At 40.5% G+C, this 27,867-nt stretch overlaps 1 protein-coding gene across 1 annotated transcript; it reads right to left on the bottom strand.

Annotated features, from left to right (window-relative positions):
* Positions 1–196: 196 nt before the first annotated feature.
* Positions 197–27,726, bottom strand: FBXO36 (F-box protein 36). The gene is made up of 4 exons (XM_033150348.1): positions 27,308–27,726; positions 10,732–10,840; positions 1,734–1,906; positions 197–424 (listed from the first exon to the last, which is right to left on the bottom strand). The coding sequence occupies exons 1-4, from the start codon at positions 27,401–27,403 to the stop codon at positions 233–235; spliced, it is 570 nt and encodes a 189-aa protein (XP_033006239.1). The 5' UTR covers positions 27,404–27,726; the 3' UTR covers positions 197–232.
* Positions 27,727–27,867: the final 141 nt, after the last annotated feature.

The raw sequence follows: 27,867 nt of genomic DNA, 5'->3' as shown, positions 1-27,867 counted from the left end.
AGGTACTGTAAATGAACGAACCTCACAAAGTTTTTTACCCAATGAAATTAAATTAAATAATGAAACAAAAAAGTTGTTCTTACACACCTTCATAATGAGTGTTCATCAAGGCAGGACCCACATTAATTTTATACCTGCAACTGAATTTCTTTTTTCCAGAAAACAAAGCAAGACATCTATGGAACAAATACACGCATTAGAGTTGTTACCACCAGCTAGGAAAAGCACTCCTTTAATCTGACAGGCTATCTGATGATTCAGTTTTCATCTGTCTTCTTCTTCTGAGTTGGAGCTGCAGTTGAATCTTGTTAGTGAAGAAGAACTGCTTCCAGCCCACCTCTTGTGCCAGGGACCTCATTTCTGTGGTAATTTTGCCCGATAAATTTTGTACAATCATTTCCCATAGTTTATCAGAGTTGCATAACTATTTGCAAAAGAAACAAAAAGGTATTAGCCTTAAACATTAGCCAAGTGTCATTTTAAAAATACAGTTATTTGAATTACTGCTGGATGTTTCATTTACAGTAATAATGAGAGCTTTTCCAAAGCTTTCTATAGTGGTGTTAATTACAGTATATAGTATTTCCTACTTTGGATTAAACAACCTACAGATTCTTTCAAGCTACAATGCCCTTGCATTTTAAAAACAGATAATTATTGCATGGGGATATTCTGCTACTTCACTCAATGCATTTTTTTTCTTTGCTGTGCTGCCACCACAGATGGATTGAATCACCTTTGTCTATGCTTTTGCCACTTCCTGACATATACAGAATTACAGAGTAAATCTCACTTTTCCATTTAACCAAATTATGGATTGGACTTGCACTTTGTAAATGAAATATGATATATTAAAATAATCTACAGAAAGAACTCTGCCATCATGTCCCCCACCACAAATCTCCTGTAATGCTTTCAGATTGCAGAATGAAATACAGAATCCCAGATACTTGGGGCTGCCCAATGTTTTCTTATTTAAACATGCATACATCGGGTAATTAATCTGTTGAAAGATTATATGGCTGCCAAATGATACAAGTTTCTTTAAGAAAACTATGCCCTTGCTTGAATTTCTCTTTTGCATTAGGCATTAGCTCCCTCTGGTGGTGTTTTGTTTAAGTCAGTCATGTGCAAGCATTTAAAACCAGAGTGCAATTGTTTTGATGACATTGTCACATGCTGTGAAAAATAACTCATCTAACGAGATAACAAAATCTTATGACAGCTAGAGATACAATGAAGTTTGTCTTCAAGAGATGGATGCTTAAGGCACAAGGGACTAATGCAGGAAGGGTGCAGGAACGGGTGTGTAGAAAAGGGCCAAGCATACATATTAAGATAAAGAATATAGCAAAGCACTTTCCTGGATGAACTCAGTTTAACTCAGTTTCCTGCTTGGCAGGGGGTTGGACTGGATGGCCCTTGTGGTCTCTTCCAACTCTATGATTCTATGATTCTAATAAAGCTGACCACATCATGAGTTAGCTTTTTCACCCTAGGAGACCAGAGAATCTATTGATGCATATTATAAAATAATATCCCCAGTCCCTCAAAATGTTTCTTTCCATGCTCATGCAATAACTAGCACTCCTTGGTACTTTTTGGTAATTCATCAGGTTTGATTTACATGACTGGACAATCATTAGACAGACACTAACTGAAGGCACTCATCTTTGTTGAAGCTAAACTGCAAGTGAACACATTTCAAATATTGCTTTTTCTTCTTTTTTTACCGTTTCAAATCTGTGAGATACTTGAGAAAGTCTGGCAATATCTTCAAGATCCAAATAGGACATGATGTACAAAAGCAATGGATCAGGAAGTCGCACTAGGAAATCATAATTCCCCCGGCACATGTTGAAGATATGATCCAGAGTATCTGCTCCAAACACGATGGCTATTTGAACTAGGTTAAAAAACAAAAAGATTTATACTATGTTCCAAAGGATTAGCCATTCTTCTAAATGTAATGCTAAATATAATATGTTTTATCATGCTAGAAACCGTAAAGGTTAGGAAGTATGTATTAAACCACACATCATAAAACCCACCAATTTTCAGTATGGAAAGAATACATTTGAAGTTGTTAGTTCCAACCTTGAAAAACTGAATTAAACTACTATCTGAGATTAATAGTAAATACCAAATGGGAATGTTTCAGTGTGGTGCAATCCTTCAAGTCATCGTTGCGTGGTAGGCCACTGGAATGCTTTGAGCTGCTGAACTTACACGGGAATTAAAATACACATATTAGTGTATTTTATTCACTTAAATCTCACAGTTCAAGTTTGCTAATAAGTGAAGCTGCACAACTCAACCTGGCATCAATTTTATTGCTGAAAAGAATGGATAAGACAGTTTAATATCCATTACCCACACATTCTGGTCTTCCTCCTTAGTTAGACTGGCAATATGCTTCCTGTAAATTCCAAGAGTGAAAGACTGTATTTCAGGGCAAGTGCATTGAAATCCTGACTGGCTACAGAACAGATTATTGCAAGTGGTTACCAGATCATGAGTATGCAACTGTATTCATATTCAACACTAGTTTTGGATAACTAGATGACACTGTAAACCTATATAAGAATTATTACTGTAATATGTAATAAAACAATTAAAATACTACTTGGCATTTTTATTACACTGTATAGTCTCCACGTGCTTCGCAAACATGATCTCACATAGACAATCTATGTTCATCTTCGTACATGAAAGGCAAGTTTTCCATTGTGTCCTGGAATTTAATAAACTGGAACCAAATTATACTTGCTACTGTGTACGGCTACAATTGTGCAAAAATGATAGCTTGTTTGCTTTTTTGATACAGTACAGCGATATTTCCCCTCAATAATAGGTGGCAGCAGGGACAAAGAGATGGAAGGGCTCTGAATTTCATTTGTTGGCACTAACTAATAAATGAAATCTTTAGTTGCTGACCTCTGTTCTCAAGTCATAGTTACCAGTGCAATTACTGGCAACAAATTCAGGACTCTCAAAAGAAAGCTGTCACAGGACAGCTACCTACATAAGCAACTGTAAAAACAGGTAGACAAATACTACAAACAGCTATTAGCCATGAAACATCATGCTCAGTTAATCAAATTTTTTGATAATCATGATAAACAGATATAAACTCTAAGTATCACCATATACAGTTACAGGTGGGTAGCCGTGCTGGTCTGCCATAGTCGAAACAAAATAGAAAATTCTTTCCAGTAGCACCTTAGAGACCAACTGAGTTTGTTCTTGGTATGAGCTTTCGTGTGCATGCACACTTCTTCAGATATCACCATATAGTGGGCTTTGCAGGGGTATCTGGTTGTCTTTGTCAAGAGCTAGTGATCAATTAGATCAAAGGTGAGGGACCCTTTTTTGGCTGAGAGCCACCTTTCTTTGGGTAATCTGTTGGGAGCAGCATGCTGGCAAGAACTAGGGGCAGAGCCATTTGTAGGCAGAATCAAAGTCCATATTGGGCAGGAGTAAAATAAAAAATGGGTGCGGTGTCCCTCTTTCTCTCTTACCCACCAGCTTTCCTGTTTTATACTGCCCTTGCCAGGGACGCGGGTGGCGCTGTGGGTTAAACCACATAGCCTAGGGCTTGCCGATCAGAAGGTCGGCGGTTCGAATCCCCGCAACGGGGTGAGCTCCCGTTGTTCGGTCCCTGCTCCTGCCAACCTAGCAGTTCAAAAGCACGCCAAAAAAAAAATGCAAGTAGATTAATAGGTACCACTCCAGTGGAAAGGTAAACTGCGTTTCTGTGTGCTGCTCTGGTTCGCCAGAAGCGGCTTAGTCATGCTGGCCACATGACTGGGAAGCTTACGTCGGCTTCCTCAGCCAGTAAAGCGAGATGAGCGCCACAACCCCAGAGTCGTCCACGACTGGACCTAATGGTCAGGGGTCCCTTTACCCTTTACTGTCCTTGCCAGCAGGGGGGGCATTATTATTATACAATATAATACACAGAAACAGAAGCTTTTTTAGACTGAAGGCCAATTTTCTCATTGCCAACACTGCTACAGAGGTACCATAAACCATGGTTGGTGCACCCTGTTTTGCTGCTAGAGGTGAAGCAGGAAGCTGCTGCCCCAATGAAGTCTCCTTTACCTGGGTTGTGTGGAAGCACCTGCAAAGTGGCAGCAGTGGGTTGTGGTGAGATCTCAAGATCTTGCAGAGAACTCACAGTGTGTGTGAGATCTCGACGGAAGCTGCCGCTGGCACTTCTCTGCTGCTGGCAGAGGCAGCAGGGTGGGCCTCTGGGGGTGCATCCTCTTGGCATTCTACCACCCAAGGTGGCTGCCTCAGCCTGCCTCATGTCATGCACACAAATTCACATGTACACACATATACCCACAATTTACCCACATCCTCACACCATTAAGCTCCTCCCTCCTCAGTGCAGCAATTATTTTTGAAAAAAAGCTTCCCATGGAGACAAAAGCCTCCCATTGGATGGAAAAGCCTATGGGTTGAATCCAGCTAAGATAATGTCCATTCAGAGATCCAGCCCAGTTTGGGATTCAAGGATACAGTGAAACTCACAGAGTTTAATCCACAAGTAACATATCTTTCTTATGGATAGGATTGCACTCTATGTTACAAAATTTGTTCTTATGATCAATCTTTCCAAGGTTATCTTTATTATAAATAGTTTAATCATCTGGTTGCTATCTTAAAGCTGCCATCATAAGATACCTGGGTGAATAGCAATTTGTCAGGCTGCTGTGTTCCCCCCCCCCCGTTTTTTTTAAAGTATTGAATTTAAAGGTTCCCTTCTTTTGATGTAAGGACTCCTTCTGCTGAGGAAGAAGGATAAACCCCTTAAAAATATGTTTTGCACTAACTTACTGAAAACACACCAGTACCGGTATATCAAATTTAAACCACAAGCAAAACACACAGCTGCCTAAATGTTACTAGAATGCTGACGTGTAGAGAATCATGAATTTCCCAAGGCTTGTAGGCAGATTATCAAATGCAAAATCAAATTAAATAGCATGACAATGCCCTGAAACCAGGCATAAATTGGCAAGTGCATGACTGCTGCTAAACTTGGTTGCTTCTCTCTGTGTGATGTTTATATGCTATTATGAGCATTTAAAAACCATTATCAGTTCCTGATTATTTAAAATGGTTTGTATCATAAGCTTTCTACTAACAGCTGGAAGTACCTACGTAGGATAATGACTGGCTTAATGTTTTACTGACAAAATTAATTTATTTTATTTTATCTTTCCTTGAGGAACAAACATTTTACAACAGCGTATTTGGGAATGTCTTATTGCATTATAAGACACATAAAAACTATCATGGATACCAACTACTGAGAGGCAAGTCAAATATTAATTAATAACTTTAAAAACTAGAGATAAAATTAGCTAAATGCTTATGGAATGCTGCATTTTCAGTACTTTGTGCCACAGAGTTGGAATAAAATCTTCATCTATCAACAGCTCATGTAAATACTATCTCTAGCTCCATTTATTAACCCTGTCATAACCTTGTTCACAAATCCATAAATTCCCTTCTCAGTTTCTCCAGACATTTAGACATAAAGCTTCCTAAGCTGGGAGAGATTCAAAAGAAATAGAAAAAAGCAGGGCTGGTTAATTTTTTATTCAGAACCTTAATTCATGGCCATGGCCTTCTGTCAACTGTACAACATGGACAAAGAGGTAATTCTATGGCAAGATCTGATGGGATGTAGTGGATTTCTGGCTGAGCTGTGAGCTTCCCACCACAGTTGGGTTCAGCCAAAAATATGCCAGTATAACTTGCCCATCCTGGATCAGCTGGGGCTCAGCCATCTGAGCCAAGGCCAGTGTAAGTCCCCAAGAGGTTGTGTTCCAAGGAGTGGCAGTGGCAGGACTGGGCGGAAGGCCGGGGGGGGGGGGGACTTAAGCTGGATCCTAACTGTCAGCTCAGTCATGTGACTTGACAAAAAGGGTAGTTTAAGTCAAACTCTATTCTGTAATCTTATTTTCCTTCTGACAGGCTACGGCTGGCTCACCTGGTCATAGTCTTGCTGCTGAAAGGAGTTTGGTTCCAATGTAAATTTACACCAGATGATTTATGCCAGCTTCTTGAGTATACAATTGCTCCCTAAGGCACTGCTTGCAAGGAACGGTAGTTTCTGAAGAAGCCTCCTGCCAGACTGGCTCCAGAAAAACCTTTGGACCTCACTACTCCCTGTTGCCTTGTGCCTTCTGCTCTTTCCAGTCTAGTCTATTTCCTGGACTACTACTACTGCTGGCTATATATCCATATCCCAATCCATTTTCTGAAGTCATCATACATGTCTCAGTTCTGCTGGAGAAATCTTTTGGCAGTTGACTCCAGAATGATCCCCATAGAAGCCTATCTGTCAAGCTGTGTGGAATGATCATGCCGACTATGATCATTTCTCCCTAAACTTTGTCCGGACTGAATTTCTGTTAGATTTTCTGCCTGTAGTTCATTACTGCAAGGAGGCAACACAGAAAAAACATGTCTAATTATTTGCGGTTGCAAGATATATATTTTCAAGCTAAGGCCTGATTTGTCACAGGATAGTTGTGCTACAGATTCCTGAAACCAAACCAAGTCCCTGCTCTCTTCTGCTGCCTTCCAGAACCCAAACTCCTGCCTTGCTGTACATGATGAGGCCACCTGCCTCTGTCTTTTTGGAACCGTCATTGCTGCCTTTGGAACCTGCCCTTGCCTACACTTCCTACTTCTGGCTGGTGACCTGTGCCTGCCTTGGACTGCTCTACTGCCTTTAGCTTCCTCAATTGGCAACCAATACTTCCACAGAGCCTGAAAGCTGATGGCTTTGGGAGTGGGGTCTTACCCCATTAGGCTCTAAAATACTCCTTCCTCCCCCCACCAGTGAGTTTCTGTTGCCTACTCATGACTTAATACACATCAAGCAAGACTACCCTAAAGCACAGGACACAGGGGAGTGGATTATGAAGCTGCCTTACACTGAACCAGACTGTCTTCAACACAGCACTGTCTATTCCAATCAGCAGCAGAAAGCCAAGGGCTCACATAAGAAGCCTGTTTTAGCCCTGCTACCTGATCCTTTCAGCTGAAGATGCAAGGATTTAAACCAGGAATCTTTTGCATGCAAAGGACACTCTCTAGTGCTATAGGTGCTACCTGAATAATTATTCTGTATGGCACAAATGCCCCAAAGGTTGGTCCATAATGATCTATCTATCCCAATTACTTGAATGGCTGTCAAGATATTTAGTTATCTAAAACATTTATATGTTTGCCTTTACCAATGACTGCAACACAGTTTACAAAAATGAAAAGCAAATGGCAGGAATAAAGCACAATTAATAGCGAAAAAATTTAAAGTAAATAAAAAGGTTTTAAATGCCTGAAATAATAATGGTTTTCCTGGTACTGAAAGAATAAACAAGTTGGTGCCAGGTTACAGTATATCTCCCCAGGGAGGGCAGTCTGTAACTACCAAAAATACCCTCTCCCTTGTAGATGTAAGCCTCATTTCTGATGGAGGTGGTATTCGGATGGTCACTGTCTAATGACCTTAGTGTAAAAACAGGTGAAGTTCTCTGTGAAGACTCACCATACATATGGTAGAACTATTCTGAATTTATTCATTACAGTGGAAGGGTAAATCTGATATGATTTTGAATATTATGCTGGGTTGCAACACACGGGTAACTCCCTTAGTAGCGATTACTGGTTTTATCAGTAATTTTAACACTGAGGCTTAAAAATGTAAAATTAAAAACAACACTAAACTCACTTTCCTAAACCAAAAGTATAGTGCTAATTTGAACACACATAATGTTCAAATGCAGTATACAAACTGGTCTGGTTCCTAAGTAACACTAAGCCATCATTTGCTGAACAAGTCAGGATTTGGCTCACATATGTTCAAACGACAGCTTGTCTTGTGTGGTTTTTAGTTTGCTGCCCCACCCTCCTTCGCATATGAAAGAACAGACTTGGAGCACGAGTGTGTTACTCGATCTATCTCTGTCACTAGAGGTCTGGGGGACATCAGTTGCTAGGATTGCTTTTTACCAGCTTCAGCTGGTAAGGTAATCAATGGCTGTTTCTGGATGGGGAAAGCTTGATCACTGCCATCCACACACTTGTAACAACCGGATTGGATGACTGCAAAGTGCTCTATGTGAACTTAATCTGGAAGCTACTAGTGCAGAATGTGGCAGTTCATCTGCTCACTGGGGCAGAATATTACCATCATGTTATGCTACTATTGACAGAATTGTACTGGCTGCCAATTCAAGGTGTTGGTAAGGTAAAGGTAAAGAGACCCCTGACCATTAGGTCCAGTCGCGGACGACTGGGGTTGTGACGCTCATCTCACTCTACTGGCCAAGGGAGCCGGCGTACAGCTTCCGGGTCATGTGGCCAGCATGACTAAGCCGCTTCTGGCGAACCAGAGCAGCGCACGAAAATGCCGTTTACCTTCCCGCTGGAGCGGTACCTATTTATCTACTTGCACTTTGATGTGCTTTTGAACTGCTAGGTGGGCAGGAGCTGGGACCGAGCAACAGGAGCTCACCCTGTTGCGGGGATTCGAACTGCTGACCTTCTGATCGGCAAGCCCCAGGCTCTGTGGTTTAGACCACAGTGCCACCCGCATCCCATTCAAGGTGTTGGTATTGGCATGCAATTCCTATTTGGCTTGGAACCAGGAGACCATCTTGGCTGTGAGTCCTGGAAGACCTGCTCCCTGCCTTGCAAGCCTTTTTCCACCTGGTCTGAGAGGGTGGGGCCCTCACTGACTCCAGCTACAAAAGTTGAGGCTGCTGAAGAGAGCAGATACCATCTTGGCTGTCTCTTAGTGCAGGCCGAGGTCATTAAGCCTGAGCTTCCACAACCGCCGTCCACCACTGGTGGCAGCAAAAGCAGGTTTGTTCTATGCGTATGATAATATGCTATTTTCTTGTTAATTATGCAGTTTTTAAATGTGCATTTTATATTTCACTTCTTTTAGTACTGTCTTCTTTTGAAATGTTTAAGATAATATTTTTGTTTCCTGTTAATTATGTTGTTTTGATTGTGTACTTTATATTTGATTTTCCTTAGTAATGTTTTATTCTGGATTGTTTTATTTGGTGTTTTTGATATGTTGAATGGGGAGTTGTAGTTGCCGGGGGTTCCGAGGGACACAAACCAATCACATGCTCTTCCTCTTACTCCTTGTAATGGCCGCTTCCAGGAAGTAGGTGTTGTTGAAGAAGACTGTCAGCTTCCTAAGATCCCAGCGCCAACCACTCCAGGAAATACCCTAAATACATAGTCTGTTACCCCGCTAAGCCTTTGGTTCAGGATCATCGGCTCAACAATGATGAGGAACATGGGTGCGACAGGGAATGATTCCCAGCTCTTCTTGGTGTTTTTATCACTCCTGATTGGGCTCCCTGTTGTGGTAGCTATGGATACGGGTGATGTATCCTGATTCTCAGTTGCATTGGATTATGTGCCTGCCTGGGCTTATATGCAAGAAAAGGCCATGGAAAGCTATGATGGAAGAAAAAGATGTCTCTGTCAAGAATAGCTACCTTGTTTGAGGAGTTTCTGGCTGTTTCCAGTACTGGAGCACAACTCATCAAATCCTTATTGCCATGCCATGTTCAGGAGTAAGGACTGTGCTGGACTAGAAGATTTTGGAGAATTGTACCCCACACTAATAGGAGGACAAATATTTAATATTTCTTGGGATTAAGATGCTGCCTTAAGGGGGGGGGGTCTTGTTTTGATTGAATAGGGAAAATTAACATGTTACACAAGCTTTGTTGAAGCACAATTATGGCTTTTTTCTGGTATGCTTCCTTTTCTTAACTTCAGTAGAACTTGCATGAAAGTTCCTGATAGATCAGGGGAGGATGTTCAAATGACCGAATATTTTCTCTCTCTATTTTTTTATTATGATGTTTTATTGTTTGCAGCATCATGTTCAGTATTTTAAAGATACTAACTGTGGTGGAAGCTTTCAGTATTCTAAAGGTGTAAAACAAGGTGAAGGGTCACTGATAACTCAACCAGATGATGGATGTAACTAAATCAATAAACTCTGCGAGTTGTATGGTTTAAATGGCAGCATGCAAGCTTCCTTAGTTTCTTCAGGGCTTGAGGAGAAAGTCTGTCTGAATTTAGTCATATCCTGACTGAATCCAGTGCGAAAGAAAGAAAGAAAGAAAGGTGTTGTAAACCACTTTGAGATTTTTTCTTTAAAATATAAACTGGTATAGAAATGAAATGAATAGTAATACCTAAAAGAATGTCTCATCACATATATACCCAACTGAACATTGTACTCTGCAGGAATATAACTATAGGGTTAGAAGGGATGCCCAAGGAGAAACTGAACTTTTACAAAAACTAGGGATATGCACCTGCACAAGTTGAGGCAAATTTTTCATAGGCTTTCCACCAAAACCAGTATATGTGTGGTTCAAAATCACTCCATATGAAGTTAAAAGATGGTATCGATTCCATCCCCAAATTAGTATTTCTTCTCAAATCCTCAAAAGTAAAAAAATAAAACAATTATTGATATAAGAAAGCCAAATCAATAGCACTGTTGTTGTCCTCTTTTATAAGGAAACTAGTGCAGTTTCCATCATCTGAAATGTTGCCGTCACAGATCACCTTTAAATATGTTATTAATCTAGGTCTCATGCAAACATGAATACAGATGATGGATTGGAACATCCATCAGACTCCATCTATATTTTAGTATCTTACTTTGGAGAGAAGGGTCATCCAGGAAGTCGTCATGAGTTTCTCTAAGTTCTCCAGGTCTTGCTTCGCGAAATTCACTCCGAAGAGAAATTTTCCACCACCTGAAAATTACCTATAAAGGAGAATTTTGAGAAGTCTTAGCCAGTGTTTCTTTGGGTTTTTATTGTTGTACAATTGCTTTGATTTTTGTGTGTCAAATCACAGTATATAATGGTATTATAATAAATAAAATAAGTGGCCTCTGTGGCAAAAAAATCTTGCACCAATTATGAATCTTGCTGGACAGAGATACCATAGCCTCAAGTCATCAATGCTCTGCTAAACTCTAGATGGGATCATTTTAATGCCACAAGGCTGCCTTTGAAAATGGTTCAGGAATTGCAGTAAACATGCTCACAGCTGTCTTTTGCACTAATGGGAACAAAGTATTGGGGGACACATCATGCCAGTGCTAAAATGCCTGTATTGCCTCCCAGTATGTTTCAGAACCTAATTCAAATTGCTTGTGTTTACCTTGAAGCTCTTCACCATTTAGGACAAGGGTACTTGACAAATCACTTTTCTGTATATGAGCCTACCTGTGTGCTGAAATCATCTTCAGGTGCCTCTTCCTGGTCTGTTAGCTGCCAGTTCTAGTGAACGGCAATGAGGTAAATTACCATTTTAGTGATAGAGAGGCTAATTTAACACCTATTTTGGTTCCAGGTGAACCAAATACATCCAAATACTTTCTCAGGCATTTTAACATTAATCTTCTGTGGTGATTTTTATGCTGCTCTGCCATCTGCTGTTTCAGATCTCATTGCTGTTTTCTTGGATATATTTTATGTTTTCTACTATAATTTTTCTATTTTTAGTGTATTGTCTTCCTGGAATGGTTTGCTTGAATTGGAACTTCTAGCAAACAAACAAAAAATGAACAAAAAAAAGAAAGAAATCAAAATTTACTCCAGTGATGATAAAAGTAAAAAAAGACAGCAGCTAACACCAGAACCAGAAAGAAGCAGGAAAAAATTATTACAAACCAAGGGGACTAAAGATATCTTTACCTACTGCTAACAGTGAAGTTTGTGCAGAGTAATCTTGGGGAAAGCATCCTCAAAACAGGACACCATCAGTTCCAATGCCAAAAATTGTGGTACTGTCCCCATATTTAGAACATCCTTATTGTGGAAAAAGGTTATCAAGCTTTCTATCTATTCCTCAGCTACACGGAGGGCAAGTAATTCTAGAAGTGTAGCCGTAAGCTAATTTATGAAAAGGATCATGATGGAGAAATAGAAGATTGCTTGTCCTTCACCCACATATGCACCTCTTTGGTAAAAATCAGAACCACAAAAGCCTTTTAAGAGAATGTAAATCAATTTACTAGAGGATGAGCATGTATTTACAGTATTTTTCTTTCTCTTTCTATTGTTATTATCAAAGGAACTTTCACTGCAGAGACAAACATATAATAATAAATTTCATACCTCCCACAATATGTAAACACTGGCATGTTTACTTTTTCAGTTAAATTGTACTTTTTGGGACGGAATGGCTCACTCATTAATGCAACAAAATTAGTTCCTGGGATACCAGCACTTATGCATCAATTAATTTTCCTGAAGGATAAGCTAGGAATAAATCCCAAAGGGCATTGTTTATTTCCTTCTCAATATCCATAATGAAAAATACAGAGGGGTCGGGTGGTACATTAAGAGCCAACAACTTTACGGCTCACCAAATGCTTTTACACGCCAGAGTCCACTTGATAAGATTTGTAAATTGTTACTCTCAGGTGGTAGATAGAGATGACTAATTAGATGCTTATTATGGGACTTACTGAAAAAGATCCCCTCCCCTCTGGATTACTAAATTGGCTTATGATGTTTTGGCATAGGTCTGTGTAATGCCACGTGGGGACTGTAGTGCAGGGTCTAGCGGTCAAGCAGCGGCATGTTGTCATGTATCCTGGTACCCAGGCCCTTGGTTGGTTGGTGGAATGTGGTGGTAAAGGAAACATAAGCACTTCTAGCCACATCAGTGGTAGCAGTCGTGCTTGCCATATGATAGGCAGCTGCAACTCTAGAACAGTTTGTGTTTCAATACCATGCATTCTCCACTTCTGCTCAGGTTTTCCTTGATATGTGGAGTCTGATGTTGGAAAGTGACAGCACAGGTTCCTGTTAGAAACAGGAGTTGCAGGGACACATCTTTATGACTCATAGGCTGGGAAACCTGCCACCTCCAACAGTTGGGATTACTATCAGTGTACACAGCTGTCAGGAAGAATGGACAATTTCTAATTGAGAATGAGTAAGGGGTTAAATTGTTGGCAGGTGCCAGCAACAGCTACTGGCCTTGCTGGCCTGGTCTAAGGAATGCTGAACATGCCAGCACAAAAGCAGAATATCAGTTTGAAACACATCATATAAAATATGGTCAGAGCATTCCACTCACATAAAAATTAAATGGCATTGTTTTGATTTTTGTTTAATTTTATTAACATTATTAATATCAAAACTTACAAATATAAACAAAGTAAAAGATTAATCATAACACAACCTTTTTTTGCAGATGCAATATTCAAAATAGCATTATTTCTAATGGTTCTTCCATAACTCTTTATATGGTTTTCTTTTTTTTGGTCGTTCTTAAAAGTTAACTCCTAGTGCTATCAAATCCATATCTTCTCTGAAACAGAATTTTCCTTACCATATTTTGTTTTTAAATCTCAGAACAATTCATCTTGGACTGTTTTCATCCCTCCCTAGTTTTTTTTATCCAGTAAATTAGTTTCACAGATTCAATCAATATCTAGCACTTTATTTCCCTATCCATTATTCCAGGTACTTCATTTCTCTTCAAATACTGAACACCACAAAACCTTTGCTGCTGTCAATAAATAATAAATTAATTCCATTTCTTCTTCTGAACTTTTTCCTTCTATGCAACCCTCTAACAGGGTATAATAGTATTTCCGCATTCATTACATCTTTGTTAATATTCATTACGTCTTTGTTACTATCCATGCTCAAAATTTCTGTATGCTCGGATAACTCCACCATATATGCAACATATCTGTTTTATAATATTTGAATCTCCAGCATTCAGCTTTTTCTTCGGAATTAATCTTTTAAAATCTACCTAGTTTTGTCTTCTCAGTGACTTTCCGTGAGACAAAGTGTATTCTTGAGAAACACGGTCCAATTACAGTTTAATGTGAGTAATCAAAGAGATGGCTCACATTTCAGGTCTATGAGGAAAAACAATTGTTCAGAAAATGAAATCACCATTAAAGTGTGGAAAGGCTTCCATCTTTATTCAAAGCAACAATCTGTCTTCCCTCAAGGAGCCATAATAAGTGTTTGGAGCTTACCCAGGGGCATATCATTTGTAGTGTTCTTTGTTTTGTTTTTCCTTACACTGGGGGAAATCTCCAAGGGAATGGGAAAACCAAAATGGAAAATGGAAATGTATTTGTTATCTTTAGCTGTTCAATCCTGAACATGTTCTATGGAAAGCATACACTTTTTAGGACAAATACATTTTTTTAGTCTGCCCCTAATGATTTATTGTTCTAGTGACTATTACGGTACTCTTTTTGGATCTAGAAGTCACGCTGGTAGACAACGTAAGCAGCATGATGCTTCCAAGAGTGATTGTATGGCCTTCGGATTGTGAGAATTATGTACATCCTATAACTAGGACTGATTTTATTAGGGCAGTTAAGATTGTACTTGTAAGGATACTAACAACTTCTCCATAAGCATGCATTGGATTGCACTGTGCAACATTCAGGCTTTTTCAAGCAATCTAAAAAGTTTATTAAAAAGTGTTATTTCAGTGCAGATAGAAAGCTTGACTGACATGTTAAAAATAATTTATTTGCATATTTAACTACAGTAGAACGCCATCAGTTAACACCAGAAGTTGGCATGTCATATGGTCAAATGTTTGCATTTAATTAGTTACAAGGAACTGTCTGAGGAGGACATGATAAATGAAGCAATTATACCAAAAACTGAACTCAAGAACATGCAATAATCTTTTTATACAGTTACTAACTCATTAGCAGAAAAATAACAGGCTGTTTGGAAACCTAGATATTGAAATGAGCCACATCATTTTAATTTGCAAGAAAATTAATATTAAGAGCAGATTAACAGAATAATAAGGGAAAGTATGTATTCCTACAATACTTTTTTGGATACTATGCTCAGATTGTTGTTAGAAATAATGCCATTTAAAATCACATTCCTGTTTAGAGAACTGAAAGAATTTCCCTGCATCTTATATGAAGGGGTGTCTCTTAACAAATCAAGCTACAACTGATTTACATTCTTTCTTTGCATCTTAATCGCCCTCACAACTACGGTACTTACAATGAAAGAAGAAATAATTACAATAAAAGCAAATATCACATGCTGAATAAAAAAAAGCAACAGCACAGCAGTAAAAGCAAAACTGTTCCAACTTGCCATCTAGATATAAGGAGACTATTCCAAAAGCATCCCTCTTTCAAGTATTTCATAAATAAGACATCACGACAGAAAATGCCATATTTCCAACTGCCCCATACCCAGTCTTTGGGAGCAGGGCTATCTGGACTGAAGTCTCCAATAAAGATTCTAATGATCTTGGGATAAAGGCAGACAGCATTTCCATCAAAATGATGGGGTGGTTTTATGCTGCCATTGTTATTTGCAATACAAATGTACATTCTTCTGTCCCACTGTATGCTTTGGTTAAACTGGTTTTTCAGATTTTCACCTTGCCTCAAGGTGAAGCTGGAAAGCCCCAGTTCCTCTTCTTATAAAGGAACATTCAGTATATATGCAAACAGTTGTTTGGGGCTACTATTGGCTAATGCCAATGACATCAACATCACCTCACACTTTTCTAGAGCAGTTTGCAACTATTTTCTACCAAGTTTTTTTTCTGATCCCCATTCCAAAGTAAAGGATTAACACACTGCTTGTTAACACATACAGCTTTGTAGTGCAAAAATGACTTTGTAATGCTGTGCTTCACTGTCATGAAAATGTGCACTAGAGAGTATAGAAAATACAGAACAAAAGTGGTCCTCAGAGCACTGTGACAATTTGCAAAATAAAACTGAGTCTTAACACCGCTTTGAGGTTCTTTTCTGCAATCAAGCAGTATATACATTTTATGAAATAAATAAAAATAAACACTACACTTAAGCAAAAAAAAATCTAAGTGTGTTTAAATACTGCAATAAACAAACAACTGCTGTATATACACAAGAAGTGGACAGGAATTGTTGCACTGTTTAATATGCTAATTCATACGCAGCAGAGGCAATGATGCCTTCTCTGCTGTGCTCAGTCCCCCTGCCCACCCACAAGATGGCCCAACAACTACCACTGCTGCCTTGTCCTGAGGAACAACTACATATTCAAGAAGAAGAAAAAAACAGAAGTCACTTAGCTAACCATGCCCTAGAAAACTGAGAAAGAAGGGAAATTGTGAAGTATTATTAGTATATATTTATGTCCCACATTTTCCCCTGATGGGACTCAAGGTGGCTTACAGATAAAAACAATTGCTTAAAAAATAGGAAAAATAATTATAAACAATTAAACATTAAGAGAATTAGAATTTTATGTGTTTATAAAATCTGTTTAAAACTTACAAATAATTACAATAAAACAAAAGTACTTTGTATCAACCTGAAACAAGATGCTTAGAATAGTATGGGGCAGCCTCCTACAGAATTGTGATGTTCCCCCAGTATTTTTAGTGTAGCGTAGATTAGATACATCTACAGAGAAGGAAGCTTTGTCTATACCTGTTTTTCAAAAATGTTTATCTATGGTCATTTGCAGCTACTGGTGCCATCCTACATTACTTTAGCAAAACTTGTTAGCAGTGTCCATTAAGTTCAAAAAATAAGTAGCAGTGTAGACAGAATAATACTTTGGAATAAGGTGCCAGAGTTTGTCAAGTCTGCATTTTTTAGTACAGAAAATATTGGTTTAAAGTGTAGAGATCTTTCCTATTCTAATTTATTCAAGAAGGTTCTAGAGGCTTCTCTGTGTGATATAAGCTGGTGCGAGCTAGAAGTTTTTAGCTGACAAGAAAGCTTCTATTCTGCTTGGAAACAAGCAGAAGGTTCCTGATGTTTGGGTTATTCCTTCAGAGAAGCTGAACAGCTGGTTTAAACTGGTTCTGTTATCTCTTTCACTCAAGGTCATAGTGCCCTATATAATAACAGGCCAGAAGGAGCTTGGGTTTCACTTTTTGTCTCTCTTTCCTTCTGGTGTGGTTGTCTGTATGATCCTTAGGGTCCCTTCCAATTCTACAATTCTGTGATTCTAAATAATAGGAAATACACCAGTTTAGTTACAATTCACTATTAAAGGGGATCACTTATGTTATAAAAAACCATTCACTATTATCAGCATACTGAGTGAATTATTAGTTCTATAACTGCATATATAAAGGAAATGATACAAGCATTTGGTTAAATCAGTCCTATAATACCCCATATATGTGAAATCTGCTAATATAGAGTGTGTTTAAACTAGTTGTTCATTTATTAGGTGACTCACTACGCACAAGAAAAATGAGCACAAAGGAGCTAACTACAGAACAGATTGCAATTCATGAACCTTGACTCATTTGTCTGACAAATTTTAAATTAGCATACACACACAAAATATTAAAATATTGGATATGGTGGGAACCTGAGCAAAACAAACTTCTACATTAATTATGCCGGGGAGCAGATATATTGCTCCCACACTAGTGGAACCAGTGCTTTTTTCCTTGGGGGTACGCAGGGGTACACATACCCCTAAACATTTTGTGAATCTATGTTTGCCCTCATTGAGTAGGAAAATGAGACTAAACATTTTTTTAAAAGAAAAAAAGCACTGAGAGGAACTATATGAACTACATGAAGGCTTATTATTGCCTACTGGCCCTAGGAAGGTGAATTTGCTATGACATGCTTGCTAAGCAATTTTTTTTTTAATTAAAGATTTTCTTGGTTTACAAAGTGTGTGTAATGTCTCTCGTATTTTTCCATAAAGCATTTTTACAGATCAATTTTAGTTGTTGAGACATTAGGGAGAGAGGGGGGGAAGGAAGTGGGTGGGATGGGTGGGGTGGGGAGATGATATTTTTATTTTCCTTAAAATATGTAGGGTTTGGTATCAGCGTCGCTTGTGTTGGTTCTCTGTTGTTTGCTTTTGTTTCTTTGGCAGTGAGAGGTTGCGATTGGTGTGGCGTTTGATTGTTCATTTTTGGTTGGCTGTGGTGGTCTTTGGTTTCCTGTGTGAGTGGGGTGGGTGGGTGTTTTGGATCAGGTTAGCCATATTGATTTGTATGCTGTCGGTAGATTTTTGTCATTGTCTTGTTGGGCTGTGTGTGCGATGAAGGGGGACCATACGGGGGTGAAGGTGTCTTCTTCTGTTTGTCCCCGTGCTAGTTTTAGGTTGCTGGTTATTTTTTCTAGTAGGACTGTTTCCCATCTTGCTAAGCATTTTGAGAATAAAACTACTTCCATCCTCTCTTGGATTTGGGCTCAGCTGATGATCCTGCTGAAGAAAGGTGCTTTCGTGCTTTCTTGTCCAATGCCATTGGATGAGTTTCAGTTGCTGCAGCCTGAGGATATGGACAAGATATTTGGCTAGGTTTGCGCAACCACTTGTGTTTGGACCCTTACACCTCATGGCTTATAAAATCTGCTAGAAAAGGGGCAGCTGAATGGGCCAAGAAGGTGATTAATGCTTCAAGAAGGAGTGGTCCCAGGTGTCTTGCCAAATGCAAGATGGTTCTTTTAAAAGAGATTCAGAAGCAATACAAAACACAAGTGAGTGAGAAGATTTAATTTCTAAACAGCAAGCAATATATACATACCAAGCATGCCCTTCCCTCTGCCACTTGGAAGCCCGCAAGAAGTGACAAAATGACTCCCCCAGGTAGCCTCAGTTTGCACGGCCCAGTCTGTGCATGAGCTTCTGAAAGACTCTGCCCAAATCAACCGATTTATAAATAGCCACCTCCTCCCAATCCCTCACTTTAATAATTTCCAACATCAAAGAAGGTTTCCAGCACTATCTTCCCAGACTGATTAAGGCAGCTGTGTGGGGGGCTTCACCTCCTCCCAACTGATTAGGACACCAAAGACTGTTCTCACACCTTCAAAAACTAATGGCTGGGAGGGAGGGGGAAGGAACAGAGGCAGGAAGGGTAACCATGTTAGAATCATGAGATCTCCCAGTATAGGGCGGTATATAAATTCAATTAATAATAATAATAATCATCATCATCACTAAGTCCTCGATATACATTTTGTCTTCCGGATGGATTTCCCATACACCAGGCTGCCTGAAGGAGGTGGTTGCAAGACCACTGCTGAAGAAGCGTTCCCTAGACCTTGAAGTTCTTAATAACTTTAGATAAGAACCTTGCCCAGAAAGGGGGCATTTGCTACTTGAGTGGTTGGGTACCAACCAGATCCAGGTTGTTTTGGAGGAGACAGATTTTCTAGATCCATTTCAATTGACATTCAGGCCTGGTTTCAGTGTGGAAAATGCCTTGCTCATAATGTATGATCCTGTGCCAGGGGAAAGAAATGGGACATGTGTGTGACTGTTGATTCTTATTAGATCTCTCAGTGGATTTTGATATCATCATCAATCATGGTATTGTTCTGAGTCAGGTTTGGGGGCACTGCACTGCAGTGGTGCTGTTCCTATTTGGATGGCTAGCTCCAGGTGGGACCTGACTGCTCCATGGATTCTCCAGTATGAATTCCTGCGGGGTCATTTCTAAACTGAATTACACTTCCTCTGAATGACTGGGTTTGTTGTTTGGGGGTTCTGGATTCAATGCTGTCACTTGATGCACAGGTGGTCTTGTTGCACGGAGTGCCTTCCATCATCTTAAGCTCATAGTACAACCGCAGCTGTAGCTGGGCAGGGTTGCAGTAGTCCAGGCATAGGCAAACTCTGGCCCTCCAGGTGTTTTGAGACTACAATTCCCATCATTCCTGACCACTGGTCCTGTTAGCTAGGGATGATGGGAACTGTAGTTCCAAAACATCTGGAGGGCTGGAGTTTGCCTATGCATGCAGTAGTCTCAAGTCCAGTAGTCAGGATATAGTCCAGAGACACACCTGAAGAAGAATTCACACCTAAAGAAGGCTGATCGCCGAAGAATTGATGCTTTTGAATTATGGTGCTGGAGGAGACTCTTGAGAGTCCCATGGACTGCAAGAAGATCAAACATATCCATTCTCAAAGAAATCAGCCCTGAGTGCTCACTAGAAGGACAGATCCTGAAGTTGAGGCTCCAGTACTTTGGCCACCTCATGAGAAGAGAAGACTCCCTAGAAAAGACCCTGATGTTGGGAAAGATGGAGGGCACAAGGAGAAGGGGACGACAGAGGATGAGATGGTTGGACAGTGTTCTCGAAGCTACTAACATGACTTTGGCCAAACTGCGAGAGGCAGTGAAGGATAGGCGTGCCTGGCGTGCTCTGGTCCATGGGGTCACGAAGAGTCAGACACGACTGAACAACAACAACAACAACACACCTGAAGGGCAGTCCCATAGAGGTCCAGGAGCATCCAAGCCTACTCTAGCTGAGGAATCACACACCTCCCCCCAGAGCTAGCAAGCCCCACCTGGCTAGCTAGGGAGCTGGGCTGTGATCCCTTGCCTCCCTCAGCCTTCTTGAGTGCCCCTTCCACTGCTCCTTACCTCTCAGAGCCCACCATGTTCATGGAGACAGCCCCCCCCCCGGCTCTGATTATGGGTCTTGCTGCTCTGGTTCCTGCGCACTGACCCTCATTTCCTCACCATCCTCTGTAACCCTGAGTACTTCCTTCCCCATCCCCTGCATGCCCCAGTGTGTCCTGGCTACAATCCTCACAGGGATCCTCTTTCATCTCTCCCTTCTTGCTGTCATCTTGCCAGATCATGGCATACAGCTTCCCCAGTTAGGGGAAAGTGTTCAGTGGAAGAGAGTCAGCCAGGATCCCAGAAGTTATTTTGTGTGAACAAATCTGAAAGCACTGCTTACCTGTGACTGCTCAGATAACTAATGTGCCATTCCTGTGTTCCCTAATGGAACTATTGGGTAAATCTGTCTGTCATTAAAGGTGCATATGTAATCCTGAACAGTATGTCCTAGTACATGCATATTAGCAGAGAATTCAGAACAGCTTTGCTAAAGGAAAACAGTAATAGGTGTGGCAAAACCACAGGCTGGGATAGGCTGATTTGGCACACAATCTGAAGAATAATAATTTATATTCTGCGTCCAGAATCCTTAGGTTGCCCTGAGGTGGAGGTTGGTTATAGCAGTTGCTAAAAATCTGGAACTCTCAGCAGTCTTCTACTAAAATCTTTACTGAAAGCTGAGAATTGGTACCATGACATAAAGGGTTAGAAAATACTTCGATGAGCATTAATCATATCAGTAAAGAACAGTAGCATAGTAACTTTATTATAATTTAATGCAGGCATCCCCAAACTTGGCCCTCCAGCTGTTTTTGGACTACAATTCCCATCATTCCTGAGCATTGGTCCTGTTAGCTAGGGATGATGGGAGTTGTAGTCCCAAAACAGCTGGAGGGTCAAGTTCGGGGATGCCTGATTTAATGTCTCTCTTCCTGTGCAATTATACATGCTGAAGGACCTGAATATTAGCAGATGGCCACATAGATGATTAATTTTAAAATGTAGTCTGTACTATGAGGCATATCTGTTAACACATATGAAAGATTGGCAAGTCTCATTTTCTATGAATACCCCAGCATGGGCAATTTTAAAAACTGCTTACCTAGTAGCTTTCTGGATGGCTGAATAAAAAAAGGACCAATGCCATCTTCAATCTAGAGAAACTATAGTAGTATACTTTCTATAAACACCAACTTCACTAAAATAAATAGCTGACATTTGGAAGGCCTATATTGATCTCTACGTGTAAAGTAAGATGGATGTATTGACGTATAAATGTATTGTTAATGTGAGCTGACAATGTTTTTTCCTTCTTCTTGTATTGCCTGCCCCCATATTTGTTTTTTTCTTTGATTTTTTTTATTGCAATTGACTTTAATTAAAATATTTGGGTACACAAAGGTATTAGAATAAGTCATATGAAGCTAGCTCATAAACTTCTGTAGGAAGGGAAGGGAAACACTTATGAAATTTTGATCTAGTTTTTAAGACTTAGGGAAACAGGGCTGGGCTTATCCAGTATTTAAGATGAACAGTGTATGAGTTTTGGCACATCACAAGTTCTGTGAATGTTGTTATCTATGAATCTTCCTGCTGGACCAGTCAGTAAAGAACAGCAGCCACATCCAAAATATGAGCTATCCCTTTATTATTTGTAAACCTGTTATGTATAAGATATAGTAGGATTAATCCTCCAAAGTTAGTACCTCTGTCATGTGGATGTCAATGTACATGCATTTATTCTACTGAAATAAACAAAACTTTGAAATGCACAACTTTGGAGGGCTTATGCCCATTCTTTTTTAAGGAGCAGGGTGAATGCGCTACATCATTGTGAATATACGTAGCAGGGTGGGGAAACTCCAGGTGTTAGTAGACTCCAAATCCCATGATCCCTGACCACTGGGAAAGCTGGCTGGGGCTGATGAGAGATATAGTCCAACAACATCTGGAGTGTAGAAAACCCTAGTCTATAAGACATAGGCCTTCATATATGCTTACATTTATCTATCCTTCCCACAATAGAATTACTGCTTACTAGGACACAGTGGAAGTGAGGAACAGGTTTAAGGATTTAGATTTGGTGGACAGAGTGCCTGAAGAACTATGGATGGAGGCTCGTAACATTATACAGGAGGCAGCAATGAAAACCATCCCAATGAAAAGGAAATGCAAGAAAGCAAAGTGGTTGTCCAATGAGGCCTTACAAATAGTGGGGGGGAGAGAAGGCAAGCAAAATGCGAAGGAGAGAGCGAAAGATACAGGATTGCCCACTCCCCACATCAAATGGGGAGCGACTTTTGCGTGGTTGCGTGCAGCTCCCTGGATCCCAGTGCGGCTCCTGGTAGTGCGGCTTCATCCTCCCCAGGCTGGAGACCTATGGTCTCCGCCTACCTCAGTCAACCGCCCAATCCCGCCTGGGGAGACGTTGCCAGGGGATTGGCCAGGTAAGGAGAGGGACTGCCCTGTCTGCGCAATAGGTGTAACATATACAACATCCCCAAGCCGTCTCCCCGCCAGATTCCTTGTTTGCTGCTCCTGGCTGGCTGAGGTGCTGGGGCTCTTTGCAGCATCCCTAAGCCCTCTCCTCTCCCGGCTGGCCCCTTCCCCTTCCTCCCCACTGGAGGTGTGGCTGCTTTTTGCGCTGGAAGAGGTACTGCTGCTCAGTTGGCATTGGGGCTCCCTGTATCCCAACAGTTCCACGGGTCCCCTCAGCAGGCCAGGTGGCAGTTCCCTGACACATACTGTTAAAATGATTAATTTAATGGAGTAGGTAGATATGAATGCAAACTCTGCAAAAACCAGGTGTTCAGATAATAGAACTTGTGTATTTCAGTGTTGTTAATATACTTAAAATTAGCTGTAACTCTCATCCTTGCTGTAGAGAAAAAAATCCCTGGAGGGTGGGGGGAAAGAGACCCAGATGCCTACATTCCTGTCATATCATCAATCCTCTCTGAAATGGTTTCATGTCCACACCTCCCACATTAACAGCAGTGCCTTTTCCTGCAATTTTATCTTACCCATTTCTGGTTTAATCTAATCTTTCCAGCTGTCCGCATTCTTATAAAATACTCACTCTTCATACACTTCTTGATACAATACTAAACTACACTGTTATTCTCAAAGTTGTATCTCCATTTAGAGTCTTTTTTAAGAATGTTTTGGGAAGTGTCCATGAATCACTCATCTGCCTGCACTTTTCAAGGACATTTGAGTCTGGATAGATTAAAAGAAATATCTTCAATGGTATAGTTTTCTGTTGGAAGAAGTGGGCGGTTGAGAAACACTTTGGTTAACTGAATGCTTGAGCTATCATAAAAATGATTATTTTGCAAATGGGGAAAAAAGTTCTGAACAAAATTAATGTTGTAGTTAACCAGGGTTTTGAGCACTTCAGAATTTTGCTACAAAGTATAAGCTCATTTATTCTCCAGATGAAAAATTTCCCTCAGAAGTAGCCCTGTAGATCTCTCAAAGATCATTAATCTATTATGCCCCTCCCACCATTTTATCTCTAGCTTGTCCATGTACAACCACAGTGAAATCTAGTCTGAAGGGAAGACAAAGAAACAATAAAACGAAGCAGCAGGTGAACAACTTCAGTTATTTGCAACCAAACTGTTAAAACTAGCTGTTTTTATCAGTGGAACTTATGACGTGCTTTTTTCTGTAAGAGTAATGACTTAATGAAATCTTATACACAAGTATTTATGTTAAAATCAGGGCTTTTTTCAACCTTTTTTTTCAGCCAAAGCTCACTGGAGCTCAGTTCTGGCATCTCTCAGGTAGGCACAACTGCCATTCTAAGGAAACAAATGAGGAGTTTATGTTGAGCTTTGACACTTATTTTTCTAGAAAAATTGACTGGTTAAAATATATAGGAAAATACAACTTGGACCTTTATGGAAAGAAATAAGGTGTTTCATAGAAATCAATGCATTTGTCTTACTTAGATCATTATTTCATACATTACAGTAATTAACCAGCCTGGTCAAATCAAAGTGATGACAGATGTAATATTAATTACACATTCAGAATATTCCCTAGTTACGTTTCTATTGTTATCAACCCTATCTTATAACGAGTCCACTGCTTAAGAAGCTTAAGTGCCAGATTTCTTTGTCTCTTTTTTGTCTAACCCATAATGATCCCACTCTTTTAACTTTACCATCTGAAACAACTTCCTTGCATTAACAGACTTCCATCTTTTACCCACCTAGTCTCTTTGATTCATGACTCACTACTGCTCATTAAACTTTTTTTTTTTTATAAAACCAAATCATAGAAGTTCAACTGTTACCTTGCTTTTATTAGTGTTTCTGGATTGCTGGTCATTACGTCCTTCTGTGTACCCTCGTATGATCTGCTGTTAGTCTCCCTTCACCACCCCATCTCCAATAAATTTTAAAAAGAAATGCCAACATGCAACCAGGGTTTGGCAATTATTTGAATATAGAGATAAAATCCAGAGAATATCCCCCTGACATGAAGATTAATTCTCAAATTTTCAAATAAAAATCTCTTCTTCCTTTGTTGTCTTGCTTGCATTGCTTTATAGATTGTAAATCTCTTGGGCTGAGGATCTGTTCTGTCATACTTTGCAAAGTGCAATACACATAGATAACACTTTATTTATCAACATCATCATCATGATTATCATCATTCTTTATTTCATCCTGCTGTTATGGGGGAGAGCAACTCCTAAAAGATTCTTTCCCTCACAACTAACCGAAAAACATTTATTTTACAGTTATTTAGGTTGTATATTTATGAATAGAATATTAGGATTACTAATTTCCACTTCTTTTCATAATCTAAACAAAGAAGTTATACTGTATTGTACATTTAGAATCTTTTTATTACATTACAATAACCTGCAGCTGGAATGTTAACTGGGTACTCTTCCATTTCTGTGCACCCTCAGGAAAGTTATTTCCTAAACAGAAAGGTGGCAAATTGTTTGCAGGCACCGGATTTGGTGTAACTGAAAGAGAATCTCAATCCCTGTATATTACGTATAAGCATGTATTTCTTCTCCTCTGAAATTGTTGGGAGTTTACAGTAAGAAAAACCAAAATGTTGTTCTCCCCCCCCCCCTTCCGCACTTCCAGAAATTTTTCATTTTTGGGGAAGTTGTTCCAGGAATTCACATGGCTTCTTAACACTGAAAGTTTCACTCACTTAATGCTTCCGCAGAAGCAGTTGCTTTGATGCAGCCATAACTGTCACTGTGCCAGAGAGATCAACGTGGAAGAAAAGCAAATTAAGGGATAAAGGAGAAAAGCAAAATAAAGCTCAATTTCCCCTTCTGAGCTGCCAGAACAGGTCACCAACTAGACAGAACCTTTATGATTCTGGATCCCATGGAATCAAAGCAGTTAGGAGATGTGTCAGTTATACTACAGAAAAAACAACAGCACTAGTAGGTAAACCACTATATTAAAAGCATACTGACAGTATTCTCAATTCTTTGGATTCTAGAGTGATGTCACAGCAGTATCAGGTCAAAGAAGGGCAATGAGAAACATTATCCTTCAGGATCTGTATATGGGATACTGTCTCCCCCTGAACAGACAGCCACTTTGATTTACATATATACACACTAAAAATAATTTTGCAGTACAAGGTACTGTATAGGATTTCTGCATACAGCTCTCTCACAAATGCTGAGAGCCTATAATCAAAATACTGTAACTTGCCATAACAACTCTCTCTGGAGGAGAGATATTACTTTTACTAGAGATTAAACCTTACTTCTCCAACTGTGGGTCAAACCCACCTGGGAATGAGCAAAAGATGCTTGCAGTGTGCATGCAAAGTTCTAAGAAGAGAAAGGATCCGAATTTCAAAGGTAATATTGTTAGCTATAATAGCACCGTGACAACACTTTACTGAATTACTGAGTAAGTAACACTGTTAGGATTTGATGTTGGAAAAAGTATTCGCAAATGTTGCAGAATTCAGAGCACCTTCGGGTATTCGGTGCAGAAATGCAATCTGGGAACCTGCAAAGTATACAGCCCTGCAACATGTTGGAGTCCAATTGCCTCATTTTTTCAGGTGAAAGAACTGAGGAATGTTTGAAACACACACATACACACACAGTCAAAATCATAGTCAGAGGCAAAAGTAAGCAATAAATGTGAATTTTGTCACTGTATCTTATAGGGTAGGTTTTTTCACAATTGCATCCCTCTGTATTCTCCATCCAAGCAGAAATGAAAGACTCAAAGATGGTGCAAAGTGGTCTAAGGAGGGGCTGAGAAGGGTGTGTGGCCTGAGGAGAGCAATGAGGGCCAGAGTCCCGGAGGGCTGCATTTGGCCCTTGGGCCCAAGGCTCCCCATTCCTGTCATTGATGGAGCAGGATGTGTAACATAGAAATAAGAATTTTTGTCTATTTAGAATTCACCCACTATAACTCCTGTTGGAAAACCCACCTCCATGGGAGATGCCTGGGATTATAGGATCCCAGATGAGAAAGCTCAAAATGCACCAGAAAGGTGTGCATTTAACCAGGTACAATGTGCCTTAAATAAAGGCAGAATCTAGGATTAGGGGACAGGATTACCAAATTGGAGATTTAGAGAATGAACCCAGAAATGTTCTAGTAGGAAAATTTGGCATGGCAATTTAATTATCAGTGAAATGTTTTGCTTAAGTTCTAATGGAGAATTTCCCCATCACTTTTCTAGGATGCACTTGTTCAGTCCTAGGAAGAAGTAACGAATAGCCCTAAATTCAACTGAGGCAGCTTTCCACCACTTTTTTCACTATCAAGTCAGGCCGTCGCCGCTCACCCCATAACAACAGCGAGGAAGGAGGAGGAGGAGAAATCTGTGGAGGACCCCCTGAGAGGGGAGGTAGCTTACTCACCTCCGTTTTGGTGACAAGGAGCTGGTAGAAGTCTTTGCTGGGCGCCGGGGCCTGCCCTCGCGCCTCAAACAAAGTGTCTGTGAGGAGCGACGCCATTTTAGGACGCCAGCGGCCAATCGCTATGGCAACCAGGAAGGGGCGGGCGCACGGAGAGGTCACGGGAAGCCCAGCCTCCCCTCTTAAAGGAGACGGGCAAGCTCCTCCGTGCTGGAAGTCGGCGGGTCTTACACTACCCGAGAACGTACGGGAAGCAAGGAGGGGGGGGGGAGTCTCTAAATCGGGGCGAAACCGCCAACGGGGAGGCCGCCGCCGCCGCCAGCGGCTTCGCTGACCCTGTGGGGGATAAACACTTGCGCGCACCCCGGGGGTGACGACCCCAGCGGAGGGATACCTCTTTTTCAGCCAAGGAACGTCTGAGACGAGCGGAGGGGGACGGCAAGGATAGAACCGCCGCCGATCCTTGTCGTGTGGGAGGAGGGGGGGGGGGCTGCCGGCTCCGCGGCAGGGAGCGCCAAGGCGGACAGGAGGAGAACACCCGCTGCTGGCGAGTGGGGGGGGGG

Source organism: Lacerta agilis, chromosome 5 (assembly GCF_009819535.1).
Source record: "Lacerta agilis isolate rLacAgi1 chromosome 5, rLacAgi1.pri, whole genome shotgun sequence".
Lineage (NCBI taxonomy): Eukaryota > Metazoa > Chordata > Lepidosauria > Squamata > Lacertidae > Lacerta > Lacerta agilis.
Note: the sequence above shows the minus strand (reverse complement) of the source record. Positions and strands in the feature narration are given on the sequence as shown.

Excerpts from the sequence above, each read along its gene's own strand:
- FBXO36 (XM_033150348.1), bottom strand. The coding sequence starts at position 27,403 with ATGGCGTCGCTCCTCACAGACACTTTGTTTGAGGCGCGAGGGCAGGCC. Across the intron at positions 1,907-10,731 it reads GGATGACCCTTCTCTCCAAA|TTCAAATAGCCATCGTGTTT; the intron begins GTAAGATACTAA and ends TTTTTAACCTAG. Across the intron at positions 425-1,733 it reads TATCTCACAGATTTGAAACG|TTATGCAACTCTGATAAACT; the intron begins GTAAAAAAAGAA and ends TTTTGCAAATAG.